This window comes from Cetorhinus maximus, chromosome 9, assembly GCF_964194155.1.
Source record: "Cetorhinus maximus chromosome 9, sCetMax3.hap1.1, whole genome shotgun sequence".
Lineage (NCBI taxonomy): Eukaryota > Metazoa > Chordata > Chondrichthyes > Lamniformes > Cetorhinidae > Cetorhinus > Cetorhinus maximus.
The window spans coordinates 40,065,404-40,087,936 of NC_135887.1; the positions used below are offsets into that span (position 1 = coordinate 40,065,404).

The following is a 22,533-nucleotide window of genomic DNA, read 5'->3' on the forward strand; positions in this document are numbered from 1 at the left end:
TAGCGGTTGAATCTGCCTTATTGCTTTTCCTGTCACCTCAATAGCTGCTGAATTTGGTGCAAAAATTTCTGTAAGTAGCTATTTTTGGCGATTGGATACTGGCAATATTCTCAGGGCTGTCAGTCTTGGATCGTGTGTTAATTCAAGGCTGCTGCAGCGGGGTCTCCTCCTTTAGAGTGGGTTGTGCATAAATTAAACACATGTAGCACAGCGCATGTAAGGGCTGTAGGTTTTCACAATGAGATGAGGCTAATATATTGAACGGGTTGTTAATATTGGGCTGCTACTGCATTTAGCTGATGGTTTTTAACCTGTATACATTAAGGACAATCATGACCTGTAGGTCAAAGGGAGTTGGATCCTTGCCACAGTTGCAAGGTGAGAAACCTTGATACCAACAACAATCTGCTGGAGTATCTGACTTATCTCCAGAACACAAAATGTCAGTCCCCGTTTTTGAGCCACATTTAATAAGCTGGAAGTGTCAGGTTCAGTGATCGATTGTAACCACGGCCCCTGGGACTTCCAGCAGTGTTCAGAGTGAAACACAGTCCTCTCTGGAAATAGTTTCCACATGGCAACGGGCTCAGTTCTGTTTTAGCTTCTGTCCCTCGTGTGGAGCTAATATGGCTGAAGGTACATCCACATCAAATGGATCAGGTCTGTTGGCTCCAGATTAGTATTTTGTATTGATGTACCACCCTCTGCCCTTTTATGTCATTTACAGCAGGTGACGTGTAGGAGCTCTCTCTCTATATCATTAAGCAATTGACCTGTCCCTCCACCTCCCCTAAAAGCATGCACATCATAGTCCGACCTCCTTATGACAGAATCTACAGGAAAAGCTGTGGTCATGAGATAGAAAGCAGACAATGAAAAGGGAGCCTTAGACTGAAGCATTAAGAAGATTAATGGATTGACTTATTTGATAATGCCATCTGTAATTTAGAGAGGTGAGGGTGATGAGTTTGTCAATTGGTATGATTTGATGCCAATGGACAGACGGTGACAACACATTATGAGCTGTCTATATGTGTCAATGATTGCTACAGTTACTAACGAATGCCTCAGACTTGCCTGTGTTCCGAATTGTACTCACCTCTCAATGCTACTCCCACAGTATTGTGAAGCAACCCCAATTACCGTGGGAAATCAGCTAATCTTTCAGCAGCTCTAATACAATTAAAATATTCTGGTAATAAAATGTTCTCTTGTATAGGGAAGTCTCCTGTTTCTTGATCATGCTCTCAGCGCAGGGTCAGCTTTCATATGTGTGATGATGATACTCATCTGTATCTCCTCATCACTTTGCTAAACCTCTTATTGCTACTGTGTTGTCAGACTACTAGTCTGACCTCAAACCCTGAATGAATCACAATTTCCTTCAGCTCAACGTCAAGAAGACTGAAGCCAACAGCTCCAATTCCCCTGAAACTGATTTTATCCACTTCCCTGGCCACTCCCTTGGGCTGAACCAGACCATTCACAGTCTTTGTTTTCTGTTCAACCCTGAGCTTTAAACATCACCATTTATTCATTACTGAGACTGCTTATTTTCACCTCTGCAACATTTCCCATTTCACCCTACCTCAGCCGCATCCTCTGCCGAAACATCTTCATTACTGCCAGCGCAGATTGCTGTAATGTTCTCATTCCTGAACTCCCATCTGCCCTTCATAAATTTCAACTTGTCCGAAATTTTGCCACCTCTAACCGATCCTTCACTGTCCATCTTGCCCATTCTCACTATCCTCACTGGCACCCCATCCCCAACATGTCACATCACTTATCCTTCTCTATAAATCCCTTTGTGGCTTGTCCTGATTCTATCTGTGCAATATACTCCAGGTCCATATGCCCTTCTAAATATTCTACTGTGTACACATTCCCCTTCATCATATGATTGGTGGCAAAACTTTTAATTGTCTAAATCGTACTCTTTGTATTTCTGTCTCTGAAAGTTTCCTTATCTCCAGAAAAGCAGTCTTTTTGCCAAGCTTTTGATGACATCTCTGAGTCTCTTCTGCCTGACAGCACCTGTTTTCCTTACATCAAACCATGCAACACTTCGGAACTTTTTTATATATATGCTAAAGGCACAGTATAATTACAAGTTGTTGCTGATTTCCACCTTGGTCAAAGAACATTCAGCACCAGAGGGAGCTTTTCTTCAGAAAGCCATTCTGTCAGACTTGTGCCATACTTTAGCACATTCCTCATGGTCGTTGTGAGGAAGGTCATATTTGATGAAAATACAGTGCCTTGCTTTAAAGGATATTCAACTACTGAGACTCTGCCAAACATTCGCAGGAAGGCAGCAAATCTTATAATAAATAAAAACAGAAAATGCTGGAAAAACTCAGCAGGTCTGACAGCATCTGTGGAGAGAGAACAGAGTTAATGCTTTGAGCCCGTGGCTCTTGGCTAAAATTAAACAAAATCATAAACTCTCAGCAAGAAATGTCACATAAATGGTTTCATCAGAGTTCGTAATTAAAGAATTGTTGTGGAGTCTGTGCAACAGAATACTTGCAGAGATTTCTACAGTGAGTAACTTACCTCTGACTCCCCAAAGCCAGTCCATCAAGAAGGTGGCCATCTACTCTGATTAACTTTTCCATCCCAGGAAAAACTACAGTCTCTCCCCTCAACTTATTTGATGTATCTTAAATGATCACTTCAAATACGCTGCCTAGTAGTCTATTCCAAATGTTGAGAGCTCTGAAGCATTTCTTCACATCTGTCTTAAATTTGCCTTTCAATAAAGCTTTTAACTTTTATTCCCTTATCCCACTGTTATTCTTTTATTTGTGCCTGGGATGTGCGTGTCACCAGCATTTGTTTGCCCATCCCTAAGTGCCCTTGAGAAGGTGGTGATGAGCCACCTCCTTGAACCACTGCAGTCAATGAAGTGTAGGTACACCCACAGTGCTGTTAGGAAGGGAGTTCCAGGATTTTGACTCAGCGACAGTGAAGGAACGGTGATATAGGTCTAAGTCAAGATGGTGTGTTCCTTGTAAAGAAACTTGTAGTTGGTGGTGTTCCCATGTGTCTGCTGCCCTTGTCCTAGATGGCCGAGGTCATGGGTTTGGAAGGTGCTCTCAAAGGAATCTTGGTGAGTTGCTGCAGCGCGTCTTGTAGATGGTACCCACTGCTGCCACTGTTGCACCTGTGGTGGAGAGAATAAAGATCTAAAGCAGAGGAAGTGGTGCAGATTAAACTGGCTGCTTTGTTCTGAATGGTGTCAAGCTTCTTTAGTGTTGTTGCAGATTCACTCATTCCAGGAAAATTGAGAGTGTTTCATCATACTCCTGACTTGTGCCTTGCAGATGATGGACAGGCTTTGGGAAGTCAGGAAGTAAGTTACTCACTGTAGAATTCCCAGTCTCTGTCGCGTAGCTACAGAATTTATATGGCTAGTCCAGTTAAGTTCCAGGTCAATGGTAACCCTCAGGATGTTGATGGTGGGATTCAGCAATGGCAATTCCGGTGAGCTTCAAGAGGAGATGGTTAGATCCTGTCTTGTTGGAGATGGTCATTTCCTGGCACTTGAGTAATGCAAATGTTACTTGCCATTTGTCAGCCCAATCCTGAATGTTGTCCATGTCTTGCTGCATTGTGTGATGGTTTAATTTGAAATAATATTACAAGGGTATCTCTTTTGCACTATAGGCTATCTTGTTTAACTATATGAAATCCCCTCTTGGTCACCTCTTCCCAAGGCTACGTGTCTTCAATTCCTCCAGGAGCAATTTTTCATGCAGAACTTTGGTCACTGTTTTCTGGAGGACTAGGATACATGGTTATGTAGCTGCCCTGATGCTGCTGCTTCAAAAAACAGTTGAGATAATTGGTTAGACAGGATGCTTTCTCCTTCCGTCATCTTAAACCCCTCTCCCAAATCAACTCCATCCTCACCTCCAACAACAAGTGCAAGGAACTCATGTGCTTCTTTGTCACTAAGAGTGAGACCATCCAATCTGCTGCCTCTGCCACACCCCTCTCCTACACTATCTTATCTCGCCCATGAAATCTGCCTCCTGCTTCCTTGACCCTAATCCCACTAAATTACTGACCACTCAGCTCCCCTTCCTGGTCCCCATGTTAGCTGACATTGTTAATGGTTCTCTCTCTTCAGGCACTGTCCCTCTCTCCTTCAAATCTGCTGTCATCACCCCTCTCCTCAAACAGTCAACCCTTGACCTTAACTTCAACCTCTTCCTTTTCAAAGCCTTTGAACGTATCGCCGCCTCCCAAATCCTTTCCCTTAACTCCATGTTCGAAGCCCTCCAATCAGTTTCCACCCTGCCACAGCCGAAATGGCTCTTATCAAAGTCACAAATGACATCCTATGTGACTGTGACTAAGGTAAACGTTCCCTCCTTGTCCTTCTCTACCTGTTTTCAACCTTTGATATAGTTGACCACACCTTCCATCATCCAGCTGCGTGGGACTGCACTCGCTTGGCTCCATTCTTATCTATCTTAAGCATAGCCAGAGTATTTCCTACAATGATTTTTCTTCCCAATCCCACACCATTATCCCCACTGTTACCCCAAGGATCTATCCTTGGTTCTCTCCTATTTCTCATCTTTATGCTGTCCTTCAGTGACATCCTTCATGTTTGCTGAGAGCGCTACCTGACTACCATCTCTATCAACTCCTCCACTGTTTCTAAATTATCAAACTCTTTATCCCACATCCAGTACTGAATGAGCAGAAATTTCCTCCAGTTAAATATCAGGAAGACTGAAGCCATTGTCTTCAGTCCCTGCTACAAAGTCTGTTCCTTAGCTACCAACTCCTTCCTTCTCCCTGGTATCTGTCTGAAACTAAACCAGAGTGTTCACAACCTTTGTCTCATATTTGATGCCAAGGTTAATTTCCAACCACAAATCCGTGCCATCGCTAAGGTGGCCTATTTCCACCTCCATAGTATCACCCAGCCCCACTACTCTTTCAGTTTATCTGCTGTTGAAACCCCCATTCATGCCTTTATTACCTCAAGATCTACATTAGTTCCCCATTTTATTCCTCTGTAAACTTGAGGTTATCCAAAACACAGCTGCCTGTGTCCTTACTCACACTAAGTTCCACCCATCATTGCTCACTGACCTACACTAGCTCCTGGTTAAGAAAAGACTAGATTTTAAAATTCTCATCCTTGTTTTTGAATCCCTCCATGGTCTGACCCTCTTTCTACCTCTCTGATCTCCTTCAGCCCACAACCCTCTGAGAAATCTGTGCTCCTTTAATTCTTGCCACTTGAGCATCCTTGATTTTAATTGTTCCAGCATTGCTGGTCATGCCTTCAGCTGCCGAGCTCCTAATTCCCTCCCTAAACCTCTCTGCCTCTCTTTCCTTCTTTAAGATGGTCTTTAAAACATCTTTGACCAAGCTTTTAGCCACCTGCCTTAATATCGCCTTGGTAACAATTTTTGTTTATAAAGCTCCCATAAGTGCCTTGGGACATTCTATTATGTTAAAGGCCCTGTATAAATAAAAATCGGTGTTGTTGTTTTGAATCCATGTTGACTTACGTTTATTAGATTATTATCCAAGTAAACATAAAATATATTCCTGTAATTCAATTCCATTGTTTTACCAGGCATGGTTGATGGCTCTGTCATTGCTTGATCTGTTTTGTCAATTTCCACAGGATGGAATAGAAGAGAGGCCCAGATTGAATCCAGCCTCCCAGTGAATGGGCAAGGGGAGAAAAAGAAAGGTTGAGACTGGGGGAAGGGGAGAGAAAAAAGAATGGCAAAATAAGCCAATAAACAGAATGATGGATGGAGGTTGAGAACAGAGTCCAGGACTGAAACTAGTTGCCAAGATCCAGGAAGGAGCAGACTTATTGTGTTCATAGAAGCAAATGCAGATTTCAACAGTACTGGACAATCTTCAACTTAACTGTTATAAATCAATCTATTGATCCATCATCCATCTTACCTATTTACTGCTCTATTCATCACTTTCTTCATTTCTTCCTTCCTCTCTCATATTGATCCACCTATCCATCTGTCTGTTGATTTGAAATGTTTGTGCTGACCTAAATGAAATACGCACCAGAGTGGAACGTTTGCACATCCAATATCAGCATTAAACACTCCCAGATCGAATACAGCATGGGTGAAATGAAACTTAAAGGGATTCAAATGGTTTATATAAAAAGTAATTGAGATTCATTAGTGTGCTACTGTCTGGAATCTAGACAAGGAATGCAACTAGTTTATATATGAAATAACAGTTTTCCAGGAGTGAGTTTCAGGTTGAATCCTAATGGGGGTCTTTAGATGGTTTATTTACTGAATAATGGATATTAGCATATTAAGAGATGAGTGAGAAAAGAGCAATTGGCTCTTTAGGTCCATCACATAACATTGACGATGTAACCTTGCGCACAATGCACTCACCTCCACTTATACTATCTCCTGGGCCAGCCAAAAATCAGAGGGAAAAGTCTTGTGGTCAATTCAGAGAAATTGCTTTGGCACCCTAAGGCAGTGCCTCCAAAACTTATATGAACATACAAATTAGGAGTAGGCCATTCGGCCTCTCAAGCCTGCTCTGCCATTATGGCCGATCTGACTGTGGCCTCAACTCCACATTCCTGCCTACATCCAATATCCTGTTAGTCAAGAATCTATCTACCTCTGCCTTAAAAATATTCATTGAAGCTCCCTCCACTGCTCTCCTGGGAAGAGATTCCACAGGCGCACGGCCCTCAGAAAAAAAATTCTTCTCATCTCCATCTTAAATGGGAGATTCCTTATTTTTAAACTGTGTCCCTTTCTAGTGTCTCCCACAAGAGGAAACATACTTTCTGCATCCACCCTAGCAAGTTCGCTCAGGAACTTATATGTTTCAATAAGATCACTTCTCATTCTTCTAAACTCCAGTGGATACAGGCCTAGCCTGTCAAACCTTTCCTCATAAGATAACCCCACCCCCAACCTCATCCCAGATATTAGTCAAGTGAACCTGCTCTGAAATGCTTCTAACACGTTTATATCCTTCCTTAAGTAAGAAGACCAAAGCTGTACACAGTACTCCAGATGTGGTCTCACCAATGCCCTATACAGCTTTAGCAAAACATCCCTACTTTTATATTCCATTCCCCTTGTAATAAACATTCCATTTGCCTTTTTAATCACTTCTGTACCTGCATATTAACTTTTTGTGATTCGTGTGCTAGGACAATCAGATCCCTCTGTACCTCAGTTCTGCAGTCTCTCTCCATTTAAATAATATGCTATTTTTATATTATTCCTGCCAAAATGGACAAGCTCACATTTTCTCACATTATACTCCATCTGCCAGGTTGTTGCCCACTCACTTAGCCTATCTATGTCCCTTCACAGACTCCTCGTGTCCTCTTTACAACTTACTTTCTTACCTATCTTTGCCTTATCAGCAAATTTAGCTACCATACATTTGCTCCCTTCATCCAAGTCATTGATATAAATTGTGAATATTTGAGGCCCCAGCACTGATCCCTGTGACACTCCACTCGTCACAGGTCACCAACACAAAAATTACCTATTTATCCTTACTCTCTGCTTCCTGTTAGCGAATCCTCTCTCCATGTTAAAATGTTAACCCCTACACCATGAGCTCCTATTTTGCGTAGTAATCTTTCATGTGTCACCTTGTCAAATGCCTTCTGGAAATCTAAGTACAGCATATCCTCAGGTTCCCCTTTATCCACATTGCTTGTTACTTTTGCAAAGAACTTCAATAAATTAGTTAAATATGATTTCCCTCTCACAAAACCATGTTTACTCTGCCTGATTGCATTGAGACTTCCTAAGTGCTCTGTTGTAACCCCTTTACAATAGTTTCCTACAATTTCCCTATGTTGTTAATGATGTTACAGATGTTAATCTAACTGGCCTATAGTTTCTTGATTTCTATCTCCCTCCTTTCTTGAATAGAGGAGTCACATTTGCTATTTTCCAATCTGATCTGACATTTCTAGAATCTTGTGAATTTTGGAAAATCAAAACCAATGCATCTACTATCTCAACAGCCACTTCTTTTAAGACTGTAGGCTGAAGTTCATCAGGACCTGGAAACTTGTCAACTTTTAATTCTAATAATTTTCTCAGTACCCTTTCCCTGGTGATTATAATTGCTTTAAGTTCCACCCTCCCTTTCACTTCCTGATTCACAATTATTTCTGGGATGTTATTTGTATCCTCTATAGTGAAGACAGATGCAAGATATCTATTCAATTCATTCACCATTATTAATTACCCAGATTCACACTCTAGAGGACCAACCACTTTACTTAATCTTTTCCTTTTTAAAAATTTGTAAAAATTCTTACTATCTGTTTTTATATTTTCAGCTAGTTTTCTCTCGTACTCTAATTTTTCCCTTCTTATAAATCTTTTAGTCATTCTTTGCTGTACTTTATATTCTGGCCAATCTTCTAACCTGCCACTCATCTTTGTGGAATTATATGCTTTTTCTTTCAATTTGATACCATCCTTAACTTTCTTAGTTAGCCATGAATGGTGTGTCCTTCCCTTACAGTCTTTCTTTCTCACTGGAATGTATCTTATCTGACTATTCTGAAATACCTCTTTAAATGCCTGCCACTGCCTTTCGACTGACCTATCCCTTAACCTAATTTCCAAGTTCACTTTAGCTAGCTCTGTCTTCAGGTCCTCATAATTGTCCTTATTTAAGTTTAAAATCCATTCCTCTCTCCCTCAAACCGAATGTGAAATTCAATCATACTATGATCACTGCTACCTAGGGACGCCTTCACTATGAGGTCATTAATTAATCCTGCCTCATTGCACATTGCCAGATCTAGTATAGCCTGCTCCCTGATTGGTGCTAGAACATGCTGCTCTGAGAAACTGTTCTGAAAACACTCTATGAGCTCATCAACCAGGCCAATTTTGCCAATCTGATTCATCCAAACTATATGTAGATTAAAATCTCCCAGGATTATTGTGTACTTTTCTCACAAGCCCCCATTATTTCTTCCTGTAAACCCCATCCTACAGTGTGGTTAGTGTTAGGGAGCTGATAAACCACTCCCACAAGTCGCTTCTTACCGTTACTATTTTTCATCTCTAACCAAACTGATTCTACATCTTGATCTCCAGAGCTAAGGTCATCTCTCTCTCTTGTACCAATGTCATCTTTAATTAACAGGGCCAGCCCTCCACCTTTTCCTAGCTTCTGATCCTTCCTAAATATCATGTACCCTTTAATATTTGGGTCCCAGCCTTTGTCATCTTGCAGCCAAGTCCTTGTAATGGCAAACAGATCATACATATTTATTTCTATTTGCACTGTCAGTTCTCATTTTGCTATGAATGTTATGTACATTCAGATACAAAGCCTTTAGTTCTGTCTTTTCATTATATTTATAACCTCTAGCCTTATCTGCTGCTGGATTCTTAGGTTTGCACACTCTGTTCCTTCATGCCACGCTCTGATCATCATTTCCCATATTCTAACCTTGCTGTTATGCCTTTTCTTCTCTATTTAATGTATCACATCTTCACAAACCTGATCCCTCACCCCCACAATTTAGTCTAAAGCCCCCTCTACTGTCCTAGTAGTATGACTCACCAGAACACTGGTCCTAGCGCGGTTCAGGTGAAGACCATCCAATGATACAGCTCCCATTTTCCCCAGTACTGGTGCCAGTGTTCCATGAATCAAAACCCAACTCTCCCACACCAATCTTTGAGCTATGCATTTAACAACCTAATCAGACTTACCCTATGCAAACTTGCTCATGGCTCAGGTAGTAATCTAGAGATTATTACCTTTGACATTATGCTTTTTAAGTTAGCCTTAGCTGCTCATAGTCACTCAGCCAAACCTCTTTCCTCATTTCACCTATATTGTTGGTACCTACAGTCACTCACAATAAGAGGTTGTAGTGGAAGAATTAATCCAAGCTGGTCTTTTGGATAAAGCTAGTTTATTTTCAAAACAACTCCTCGATGCTACTGACTTCTAAGTAGCTTCCACACAAAGTGTTCCAGCTGTATCTTTTTATTCTATTTAGATGAGATAATCAATGTTCATCACCTGTTTAACTAGCAATTGCCTTTAACAAAGTGATTGCCACATTGACACCTACATGGACCACACCAATGGATCCTTCCCCTCTCACTGTTTTAAGTTCCCCTCCAGCCCAGAGCAGATGTCCCGAACCCGGACACTGGGCAGGCAACATAGCAGTCTGGACTCCCACTCTCAGCTGCAGAGAACTGTGATTACCCCCCTGACTATACTGGCACTTATTACCATTACATTCCAATTAACTCCCCCCAATTAAATGGCTTTCTATACCAGTTTGCTCATCCAGCCTGCAGCTACTGCTTTCATCCACACAGGTTGCAAGAACCTCAAGCCTATTGGACAATTGCAAAGGCTGAAGCTCCTCCACTTCTACCTTATGAGTCCCATGCCTGCCTCACTCGTAGTCACGCCCTCCTGCCCCTGACCATTGACCAAATTAGAAGACTCTATCCTAAGGGGTGTGACTCCCTCCTGATACAAATTGTTCAGGTAACTTTCCCTCTCCCTGATGTATTGCAGTGTCTGCAGCTCAGCCTCCAGCTCAGTGACTCTGAGCCAAAGCTCCTCTCGCCACAAACACTTGCTGTAGACATGTTTGCCCTGGATCGCACTGGCGTCCAGGAGTTCCCACATCCTGCAGTTACAACAGATCACCTGCCCTGCCATCTTTATTATGTGTTGATTAATTTATTTTTCTTAATCAGTTTATAATTAATAAATACTGCTACTCCCAATAAACCCTGTTACTCCCAATAACCTTTGCTACTGTTAGTAAACCTAACTACAGCTAATAAATTACATGAGTTTTGAAGATAAACGAGCAAAATATTTACCATCCCGGTCATAACACTGTCCCATTGACAAACTGTTTGAGACAATAAATCCGCACGCCCAGAGTCTCTGCCCAGCAGCCACCATGTCTGCCCTGGAGGTCATGATCCCAAATGACTCCAACAGGGGTCCTGATCCATGGTTTGGGAACCACTGCTCTAAGGCAATCATGCAAACTTCAAAAAACCACAGCTTTTTTTCCCATCGCCCCCTTAACCCCCTCTCCACTGGCTGCTCCATCCTTGCCTCCAACGAATGCACAGTATATGGACTTCATTAAGATAAAAATCAATCCTTCAGTTTCTTGTGCTTTGTCCCTCCCTTTCCATTGTCCATCAATACCTTAGCTTCCCCAAGATGCCCTCGCCCTAGTCCTGAGCTCTCATCCTACTTTAATTTTTCTCCTGTCTTTCTTACATGTAGCTTCAAGCTATATATACCTTCAAGAGAGAGCTAGATCTGGCTAGGGTGGAGACCACCTCCTCAAAGAAGAATGTGATCTCCTAGACTATCTTCAATAACCTAAAGAGGCTAGAGAGGAAATTTCCAGTCTTATTTTCACTAATATGCTCAGGTTTTTATCTACTTTTCATGTCTTGCAGTCAATTATGGTTCCAGGTGGATAGGACGTTTATTTATCCTGATGCATATGCTATCACAATTACATGGGACAGATTACTTGGACCAGTGGGTCTATACATGCTCATTATTTTTGTATGTTTTATGTCTAAGTTCTATGGTCTGGAATTCCCTCCCAAAATCCTTCTGCCTCTCTACCACCTCTTCCTCCTTTAAGGCTTCCTTAAAAACCCATTTCTTTGACTAAGCTTTTAGCCAACTTTCCAAATATTCCCTTCTTTAGCTCTGCATCTGTTTTTTGTCTGATTACACCTTCTCAAAGAGCCTTGCAACTTTTTTTTTGTTAAAAGCAAGATACAAGTCCCAGTTATTGTAACCAATTCCTTGGCCACTATAAAAACTTCAATAATATTCTGCCTATGCCTGTTTCTCTGAAGTAAGGAGCCTTCAGATTTGGAGCCTCACCTATCAGGTTTAGAGACACCATCATCTGCACCTCTCTGGCACTTAGATATCCATCACCATCGAACGAGACCAAAAGTGGAAACAGTACTCCAACTGCAAATAAACTAGAGGCAATAGATCTTAAGATCCCTGAATGAGTTATAGGCCAGAATCTAACTGACACATCTTGAGGCCTGATCTGATAGCTTTTTATTTAGTTTGCTTCACTGGGCTGTGGTTTTGGTCAGTTATGCTTGGGCTGGCTAATGCTGTGCAGAGTGACTTTTATTGTACCACCTCCATCAGTCGAGAATTTTTAGCTATAATAAAAGGCCTATAATGCCATCAATTAGGAAAGGACAGTTTGTTAATTCACAGGAATTTCTATCCAATGGTACCTGACAGAATAACAAAGAGATGAAGTAACTCCTTTCCATTCCAACAATTCATTATTCTTCTCATTGAATCTGTGCTCTGAAAGATTTGTCTTATGGAGGGCTCACTGCATTGTCCAGCACTGTTACGCACTCATGGTTAATGTTCTCTGTCTTTCAGAAACAAAGGAAGAATTAGAAGAACTGATGACGGATATCAAGAAGACAGCAAATAAGGTCCGCTCCAAGTTAAAGAGTAAGTAAATGGTACCAACATTCAGCATCCAAATTAGTTAAATTATTCTTGGTTCAGCATTTCAGATTCTGCCTCATTAGCTCCTCTGTATTTGTCACTGCTGAAACCTGTGTTTCATTTTCCTTCCCTTTCACACTCTGATCCATAGAATCATGCAGCAAAGAAGGGGACATTCGTCCCATCATTCCTCTGCCAGTTCTCTGAAATATCTACCAATTATTCCCACTTCTCTGCTCTTTTCCCACAGTCCTACAAGTATACATCCAATTCCCATTTGAGAGTTATGACTGAATCCTTTTCCACCGCCCCTTTAAAGCAATGCATATGAGGTTATAAATCTCGCTCAGTAAAAAGATTTCAACACACCTCCCCATTGGCTTTTTTTTTTACCAATTATCTTAAATCTGTGCCCTGTGATTACTGGCCCTCCTGCCAGTGGACACAGTTTCTCCGTATCTAAGCCCCTCATAATTTTGAACACCTTTATTAAATCTCCCATTAACTTCCTTTGCTCTAAGGAGAACAACTTCGGATCACAACTTCGGGTCACGAGTCCCTCTATATAACCTCATCCCTGGTATAAACCTTGGAAATCCCTTCTGCACTCTCTTTAAGACCTTGACATCATTTCTAAAGCATGTTGCCCAGAATTGAACATAATACCTCAGGTCTAATCAGTGATACCTAAAGGCTTACCATAACTTGCTTGATTTTGTACTCCATATCACTGTTTAGAAAGCCATTAAGTGCATTTTTCAACAGTTTTACCAACAGGTTCAGCAACCTTAAAAGGTTTCCTCGTGTGAACCCCAGTTCTCTCTTTAAATTTTCAGCAAATTTTACTACCTCCTTAGTTTTCCTTCCAAAGTGCAACACTTCACAATTTTCTGCATTAAATTCCACCTGCTTATTTCGCCAGCCCTCCTGAAGTCTCCTATTATCTTCCTCACCGTGTGCTACATTTTTAAGTTTTGTGTCATCTGAAAACTTTGAAATAATGCCCATCATCCTAACCTAATTTTGATGAGGAGTGCCCCTGATGTGCACAGAGCACCCTCCGAATGATGTACCCCCACCCCCCACCCCCAACCCCCCCACCCCCACCCCACCCCTGCCAAACTTTCCTTCCTGCCTTTTCAACAAAATTGTTTAAAAAAATATCCTTCTCACTCTCACCCGCCTGCCACTGCCCAGCGTTTTATGGCAATAATTGGTCACATATGGCCCTCAATAGGCCTAAGGGTGGGGAGGCTAGCGGGCATCTATCCCACCCACTTGTTATGGGGACCAGGTCGGGGGTGGGCAGGATGGCAGTGAGCTAGCCACCCAACATACTTTACGTGTCCCCTATGCTCAAAAGGTGCCTGGTGCAGGGCCTTAAAACCCAGCCCCCTGTTTCTTCTCCTGCCAACTCAGTTTAAACCCTCCCCTTCCTATTTTCACATATATTCTCTGTTTCAGTGTGATTACTGCTTTCTTTTGTTAAACTTTATCTTCTTGAGTTCCTTCCACTCTAGTTCTTGCTGTTTTACTTCACTCATGGGCAGAATCGTATAACCTGGGGATATCTGCATGGACTGAGGGGACCTCTGATTTTTGGCGACTATAGGGATGTTGCTGATTGGCTGCTTGGTTGACTGCCTTGAGCTGCATTCAATGGGTTGAGGAATCAGTATCTTCCAACTAGCACCCTTCCCCTGTCCCCGTAAGCAATTGGAGTGTAAATGTCAATATCAAAGCTCAGTTCTCCTCAATTTCACTGACATGCTAGGGATTGGATCACTGAAGTTCAATTATAGTACAACACAGTTTGTTGAAACCAATCAAAACCTTAGTGTCATCCCAATGTGCAAGAATATCAAGTGGGAGCAGGAAAGCTAATGGTAGGTAAGGTAAAAATTTAAAAGCATATTGAATTAATCTGCCATACAATATGAAGTAACATAACAGTTTGTTAATTTAAAAGACTTGTCAAAATTTGATGAAGATTAATTACTTTTTAATTGCATAGTTTAATTGTCTAAAATGCATATCTTTCAGATACCAATTACATGATGTTATTAAATGGTTAATAATTATAAATAGTGATTTGATAGTACAGAACTTGAGTATTGCTGAAAAAAGGCATTTTGTCAAAGCTTTTCATCTTGCACTCATCAGGACAGTCGCAAGAATACCAATGTCAGGGCAAGCAACAACTTTATACTGTATGAGATAAGAGTGCTGATCCGTTGGCAAGTGGACTCTGATTGGCAGAGGCGTTTCCGTGGAGAATGCACCAGTTAATGGTGACGGACAATTAACTGCCAAGCATTGTTCGAAATTTAAACCAGGCAGCTTGACTGACTGGTCAAGACATTGCCCTCAGGAATGAACCAGCGAATGGCTATCACTTATTTTATTTAGCTGAAACAGGCGTAATGTGTGTATATGTTCTTTCTGTCTGCAAAGAACAGGGCCCTGTTCTCAACTAATTTCAACTAGAACGTCAAGGAAAGGGAGTCCATTTGACTACTCCATTTCAAAGGTGATTTTGAACGCAGAATGGAGCCCATTAAGGCATGCAAGGAAATTAATACATGCTGCTATGGATTTAAATATAGCAAATGTATCATCCGCATGTTGGAAATATGCAAGGGGTAGGAGGTTAGGTGTCTTTCCATCGAAGACATGTTTCTCATAGAACCCAACAAAGATGTTTGTGAGAACTGGGCCTAGAGGGGATCCCATGGCAACACCATCTATTTGAGCATACATGGTGTCGTTAAAACAACTCAACTGTGCGAGTTGCTGAATTCATAAGTTCGATGAATACTGATTCACACAATGGTGGTGGGTCTAGATCACCATGATATAGTGCTACAGTGCAAGTATCTATGGCTTCCTTAAGTGGAACATTGTTGAGTAGGCTATCAATGTCAAATGAGCACATGGACACACAGCATTGCTATCAATATGCAAGTCCTATATTATCTTTGCAAATGTGAAGGAATCCTTCATCGTGTATGTGGAAAACTTGTTCAAAACTGGTTGTAACAATTCACCCAACCATTTTGCCAATTCATGCTGTGCAGAACCGGTGATAGACAAGATAAGGTGTAAACGAACATCACTTTTGTGTCTTGGGTAGCCCATACATATGGAGACGTAGTGAGCCATGAGGATAAAGCCTGTCATATATATCACGCAGGAACTCATCGCTCTTACACAAGTCCAGCAAGCGTTTTTTTAGCTTAATTTCGAGAAAGGCTGTCCGGTCATGTTAAGCGGCAGGTCCAATGGATGCGAATTTGGACATGTCGTTAACAGGATTCTGCCATGAAGCCAAAAAGATGTTCTGCCTATCACACAAATGAGTAATGTGGTATATGAATTTCAGTGCCAGTGTGATGCTAGTTACATAGGTCATACGTGCAAAAGGCTGGTGGATCATATCAAACAACATGCCCCTTCCGTTGTTCGCAACGGGCAAGGTACAGACCGTACCCAGCCAGCCCGTGCTTGCAAAACTCAAAACACAGTGTCCAACATTAAATGTGATTCCATGATTGGACAACATTTGCTATGTAATCCTCAGTGTGCTAAAAATTACACTGACAATCAATTTAAGGTTGTCAGTTGGGCTCGCAGCATGGCAGGTTTGTGAGTACTGGAAGCTACATATATTACTACACGGGACCCTGTTCTTTGCAGACAGAAAGAACATGTACACACATTGCGTCTGTTTCAGCTAAACAAAATAAGTGACAGCCATTTGGATGTTCAATCCTCAGGGCAATGCTTTGATCAATCAGAGTCAAGCTGCCTGGTTTAAATTTCAAACAATGCTTGGCACTTAACTGTCAGTCACCATTAATTTTCCATGACAACGCCTCTACCAATCAGAGTCCACTTGCCAATCAATCAGCACTGTCTTCTCATACAGTATAAAGTTGTTGCTTCCTCTGACTTCAGTATTCTTACGATTGTCCTGATGAGTGCAAGAGAAAAAGCTTTGACATAATATCTTTTTTCAGCGGTTAATAATTAACACATTTGTGTACCAAATTAAATGCTAGTTAAATTCAATTTAGTTATTTTATTCAAGATGAGAATTCGTTTTATAAATGAGCACCTTTAGGATCTATGAATCCAGGGCTTTCACTCTATTGCTGGAAGGAACTGCTGCTGATTTTAACACAGCGTTATTATTAGCCAGCTGTATCCTGTTAACTCAGCTGCTCTTTTATACAGTGCCATTGGTGTAATAAAATATCCCAAGACTTCCCATTATATATTGCTTCTGGTAATAAGGCATCCTGAGGCACCCCTATTTCCTTATTTTTAAAAAAGAAGACCCCTAGCAATGTTCCTTCTAAGATCCACAGGTGTGCGGCTGTGCAGCAATCTAGAAAGCATCACTCAAGCAACAACAGTGTTCCCTTCAAGATGTGCATGTGCACAGTTGCACAGCAATCTTAAAGGGACTGCACAGTGCAACAAATTAGGTCTTGTGGCTCAGTAGGTAATGCCCCTGCCTCTGAGCCAGAAGCTCTGGGTTCAAGTCCCACTCCAAGGCTTGTTGGTCACAGAAAGGGCATTCCTGCCAAGGTTCAACAGACTGATAACCAGCCTGCTGATCTTTCCAACACTTCCCCACTATTCCTCAAAAGGGAAAAAAGTGTGTGTGAAGATACAATGAAGAAAAATTAGAGGGAACATTGCCTCCTAGTTGCTTTGCAGAGAACAGACACCAAGCAGGAGCAACAGGTTTTGGTCATGACTGAAGGAAGGTAAGTTCAGAAAGGTAGATTATAGAAGCGATGCAAAGGGATTTTAGAAAAGGGCTCCAGAATGTTAGATGAAATGGTTCTGCTAGCAGAAGAGGGAGCGGAGAGTGACAGTGGGATGAAAAGGGGTCCGGAATCTGAAGACGTAAACCAGTACATGGAACTAAAAAAGGTTAGATTAAAAAAAGAGGAGGTATCATTGAAGCAGCTTGTAGATGAGGAGGAGGGTTTTGAACTCACTGTTATGAAAAAGACTGGCATAAAATGGAGGTTAAAGGGGACAAGGTTTATGAATGGAAGGTTCAGACCATGGATAAGTTTCATCTTCTTAACATTCATTGTCTAGTGCTTTTCTGCAACCCTAAGTTGGCCTCAGTTTTACAACAAAGCCCTTGCACAATGATTATTAGCTGAAATTATACAGGCCAAGGCTAACTCTTCAGAAATTCATCACCTTGAAATCATGATCCCCAGTCTGATTTTCAGGATGGCTGCTCCACTGCTGATCTTGCTGTGTGTATTAGCGACCTCTGGCACTTTGTCCTTGAACAATGTGGTGATGTATTACCTTAGACATCTTCAGGGCCTTTGGCAGAGTCTGGCATTTTGCACTTCTGAATAAGACGGCCTCTCACTAAAGCTATGTTCATGTTGCATTGATAGCTCAATCTTTGCCTCTTTCCATTAGCTCAGGACTTTTCCTACCCTCCTTCTCATGTTGACCCCATCAACTCTTGCTGATGATTCCATTCTATGTTCATCAACTTCCTGCAGTTCACATAGCCTCAGTACACGCAACTTCCAGTATTTTTGCCAGCAATGGCAGAATCACAATCTCTTGGTTTCTTATGGGAAAAATTTTCCCCCCCATTGGGGGGGATGTGCAGGAGAGGGCGTGGGCGGGCACACCTCCGATCGGCTCCCCCAAATGGGGGCGCGCCACCATCTTACATGGGCAGGCCACATGAATTGGGACATGTCCATAACTTTTATTGAAAAATTTGATAAAAATTTAAATACCCTCATGAAACCTCATCCCGCCCGTGGATGAGGTTTCGTGCTTTTCCCGAAGCCCGCCAGGGCTCCCGGCCTGCCTGTCAACCTTAAAGTTGGACGGGCAAGTCCATTAATTACCTTAATTAGTTTGTCAATGGTCTCAATGGGCCGTTGATAGGTTGGCGGGCACGCAGCTGACTCCGCTGCACCCCCGCCGACCTGAAAATGGAAATGACGCGGGGTGACGTTGGGGGTTCCACCCGACGTCATCCCGCGTCATTTTATGTGTTGGTGAGCGGGCCCCGCCCCCACTTGCTGACCGGAAGATCCTGCCCAGTATCTTTTGTATTGTTAAATGTTCTGTTTTTGAACTGGTCAAAGATGCAGTTTCTGCATTTCTCCAAATTCCAACAGCTCCGACCCCCTATTTACACAAAGTAACTGTATATAGTGACAGTGAGGTATCAATTACAATGCACTGCTTTTCAGAAAGATCACACTACATTAAGAATTGTTGCAATTACATATACAAGGAATATACTGGACTGAATTGTGTATGTGAAGTGTAGGTCAATGGATAATGTACATTGCATAATTATAGCATATTGTGCACTGCATATTGTGTTTTATATTAAGTACTGATTGTAGGGCCTGCCAGGCTGCTAGGGCCTTGACTGGTCTTTTGTCTTTGCTAGACATCTCTAGTCTTTCTATTTTATTTCTCCAGGTATTGAACAGAGCATAGAACAGGAGGAGGGTCAGAATAGATCCTCGGCTGACTTAAGAATACGCAAGACACAGGTCAGTGAGTTTAACCTTCTGGTGTTTCCAATAAGTTATATTACACAAGTAGACAGTGTGTGAGCCAGCCTGGACATTGCATAGTTTTCACAAAGAATATCACCATGCTCTGTGTATCAGTGCCCCATCACCTGTTGTATCTTTAATAGATATTTGATCACGAGAATGCTGTCGGTAACTTCCAAGGGTAAACATCAAACAGCGTGAGGGAAAGCAAAGGGTCTGTCCCACAGATACTTTGGGCCTTGGTTACCTTTGCTACCAAAGCCAGTTACTCCAGGGGGTTACTTTGCAGTTCTGGGGCCAACCTACAAACCACAGAAAAGTTAGCCAACACCTTTTAATGGAAGAAAAAAAAGCTGGCACAGCCTCAAAACGGCAGACAACTAAAACTGGGGGAAAAAAGAATAAATGAAAAATGCACAACTGTAAGACAGAACTAAATAAAGGCCTTTAGGCAAGATCACTGCTGGGAGGCATTTGAATAAGAGTTTTAGGATGATTTTCCACGATTCAATTTATTTTCTATGTTAACTGAATCCATTGGGCTCACACATAACACACATGAAGTAGTCATTACAGTCGGAGTGCAGCAGGCTGCGAACTTGCCATAATCTAAGCTGCATATATACCCAATATTCTATCATTTGTACTAAAAGAAAAAGTAAACAAAGTACAATTCATGCAGTGGCAGATTTAGAGATGTTCCTTGTTTTGGGCTGGTATTTGGAGGCACGAGCTGCACCAGGAAATTTTGGTTTTTGGCACATTTTGATGGATTTTGAGTATATTTTGATTGTATTGACAGCGGTTCTGTGTCCCTATGCCTATATTCACACTGACACTCTTTAATGATCGCTACCATTCACATTGTTGGTGCTGCTACCCACTCCCTCGTTCGCAATAGTGTTCGTCTCCTCCATAACAATCGCACTGCCACCCTCCACCCCCATATCATACTGCCTCCTCCTCTCCCCCCCTCCCCACCACCCCCCAACACACACACACACCATCCACAATGGTATTCTTCTCTTTCCCCTATCTGTCTCCCACAATGACACGCTTTTCTTCCTTTCCTCACCTCCACACTGGTATTCTTCTACCCACTAACCCATTAACCTCCACATTAACTGCTCAGGTACTGCCACTCTGTCAGGATTGAAATGCGCTACATGCCATAGATGAGAATTTGGATCCCACATAAACTATGGCAAAAATTCCCCCACTCAACATGCAGCACAGTTTAATCTTCAGAACAGGAGGAGTGTAAGGTTAGTGCCGAGATTGGAATGGAATGGCGAGTAATGCTGATTTCATTCAGCAAATGTTAATTTGTGATCTGGCACCAGAAAGATGGTGACCATGAAAGCCATTGTTTTGTAATTAAAACCTCAGCTGGTTCACTAATGTTCCAGAGGAAATGCGTTAAACGCCCTCATCTATTTTGCTTAAATTTGACTCCAACCTTAAAGTTTGCTGAACTTGCCTGGTACTTCTAAAAACACTTGCTATCAACACCTTGTCAGAGCTATTTATGCCAGGCAATAAATTCATCCTGAGGACCAACATTTTTAAAATGCTCACTTTAATCTGCAAATATCTAAATGCTCACTTTAAATTGCTCACTTTAAACTGCAAATATCTAAATGTTTTTACCTCCGATAGACAATCTCCCAACTCGTGGTTCAAGGGGTTGAATCCTGGTTCACTGCCACTTGAATCCTTTTGTACCACTTGTTCAGTGCCGGGCTGCTAGGTTAGGCAGCATGCACTTAATCAGAGAGTATGACATCCGAATATGTTTCACCACAGTAGGCAAGCTTAAACCTGTGAGACAATCAGATCCAGCAAAGTACATTGTGTCATTTAACCACACTAACTTCATCCTGTTTGGAGGCAAGGTACACACAGTACTGAAGTCTTACTGATTTGACTGAGAGTTCTAAAAGGTTCAAATGCAATGTCAAATGGAGTAAACAGATTCTTTGGCTGGATTGTTCAGATTAAAGCTAGGACAATAATAATAGGGCTATCCAAGGCTTTGATACCCCATCTGTAGTATGGGCCATCTATATAAATTGGGAAAGCATGGTGTGAAAATGAATGTGCAGCTGTTTAATTTTTCCCAAGCGGAGGATTGACCTGTGAAACTGCATTCCACAGGTGGTGGTGAGGATAAAATCCTTGCAGCCCTTCAGAAAGGTATTAGATGCATTTTTCAAAAACCATAAGGTCACAGTACCAGGAAGATGAGATTTGGGGTAATAACCAACAATTTGGAATCTCCTTGCGCTTTTCTGCTTGTTTTTGAGAGATCAGAGAGGAATTTTTGATGGAGGTTTCCTGGTTACAGGCCTCTCTCTTTTTTGCCCCAGGAGTTGGGAGGGCAAAGGAAGAGTGGAAACGTGGGGGATATGTCCAATAAGAAATGGAGTAAGCATGTAAGAGCCTGATGGTCTTATCTTGTCCTGTGGATATGAGAGCATAGGATCTGCTACATTAAAGGTAGTTCCTTATTGCTGTGGCCCCTGCCCCTTTAAGCAGCAAAATGAAGAAGCTCTCTGGCAACAGTCATCCATTTTCCAAATCGGGGAAAAATCTTGATAGTTGGAGGGAGTTGGGAAAATATTAAGTAATATATTTCCAAACATGAGATGGAACAATTCATTAGCATTAGTATGACAAATAGCAGCTGAGAGACACAGGGCGGAATCGATCGTGCGCACTGGCATTGGGCGTGCTCGGCGGCATGAGCAGACAAATGGTGAGAAAGCCAAAAATCGGTTTCACAACGTCATGAAACTATTTTGCGATCGTCCGCGCTCAGTCCATCGATGGTGGGCCGCGTTTCCACCATCAGCAGTCAGGAACCTCATTGTAATACATCTACATATCATTATAAGGCTAGCTCACTGGACTCATGCCCCCATGCTGGATCATCCACACACTATCACGCCGCCGTGTTTCACAACTGCACATAAGTGACTTGCACCAGGCGAGCTGCACTTTGTTCGGGACTTTGAGGTTTGTTTGTCTATCTTGCTTCAGGCAGCACTCGCAGTCATCAGCACCAGGCTTCGCGGACAGCACCACAGCACTTTTAGGGGGACTCACGGGCAGGTCTGTACCTACCGGACGAGCCATAAGACTTTGTACGACTGCAGGGCAAGGGCTTGCTTGGGGAAGGGGGAGAAGTGGCCTCAGGCAAGGGAAGAGGCTGAAGGGGGAAAGCTGTACTGGGGAAGTGGTGGGTATCCCAGGGTTTGTGCAGGGGCACAAGTTGATCTGTGCAAGTGGCCTCAAGACGGTGAGGACTGAGGAGGCAGTCTCCAGAGCAGATGAGGCCAGATGGAGATATGGGGGTGTGTGTGAAAGAATGAGTGGTGATGTCCCTTGAGCTGGCAGTGAGTGAGATGTCAGTAAA

The 22,533-nt window shown here is 42.2% G+C and overlaps 1 protein-coding gene across 3 annotated transcripts in view; it reads left to right on the top strand.

Moving 5' to 3' along the window:
• LOC144684591 (syntaxin-1A) overlaps nucleotides 1-22,533 on the top strand; it is a 260,323-nt gene that overhangs the window by 117,675 nt on the left and 120,115 nt on the right. For all 3 annotated transcript variants that reach the window (XM_078548570.1, XM_078548571.1, XM_078548572.1), the window contains exons 4-5: nucleotides 12,469-12,543; nucleotides 19,036-19,109. In XM_078548570.1, coding sequence (XP_078404696.1) covers nucleotides 12,469-12,543; nucleotides 19,036-19,109 — 149 coding nt within the window. The remainder of the gene's footprint in view (nucleotides 1-12,468; nucleotides 12,544-19,035; nucleotides 19,110-22,533) is intronic.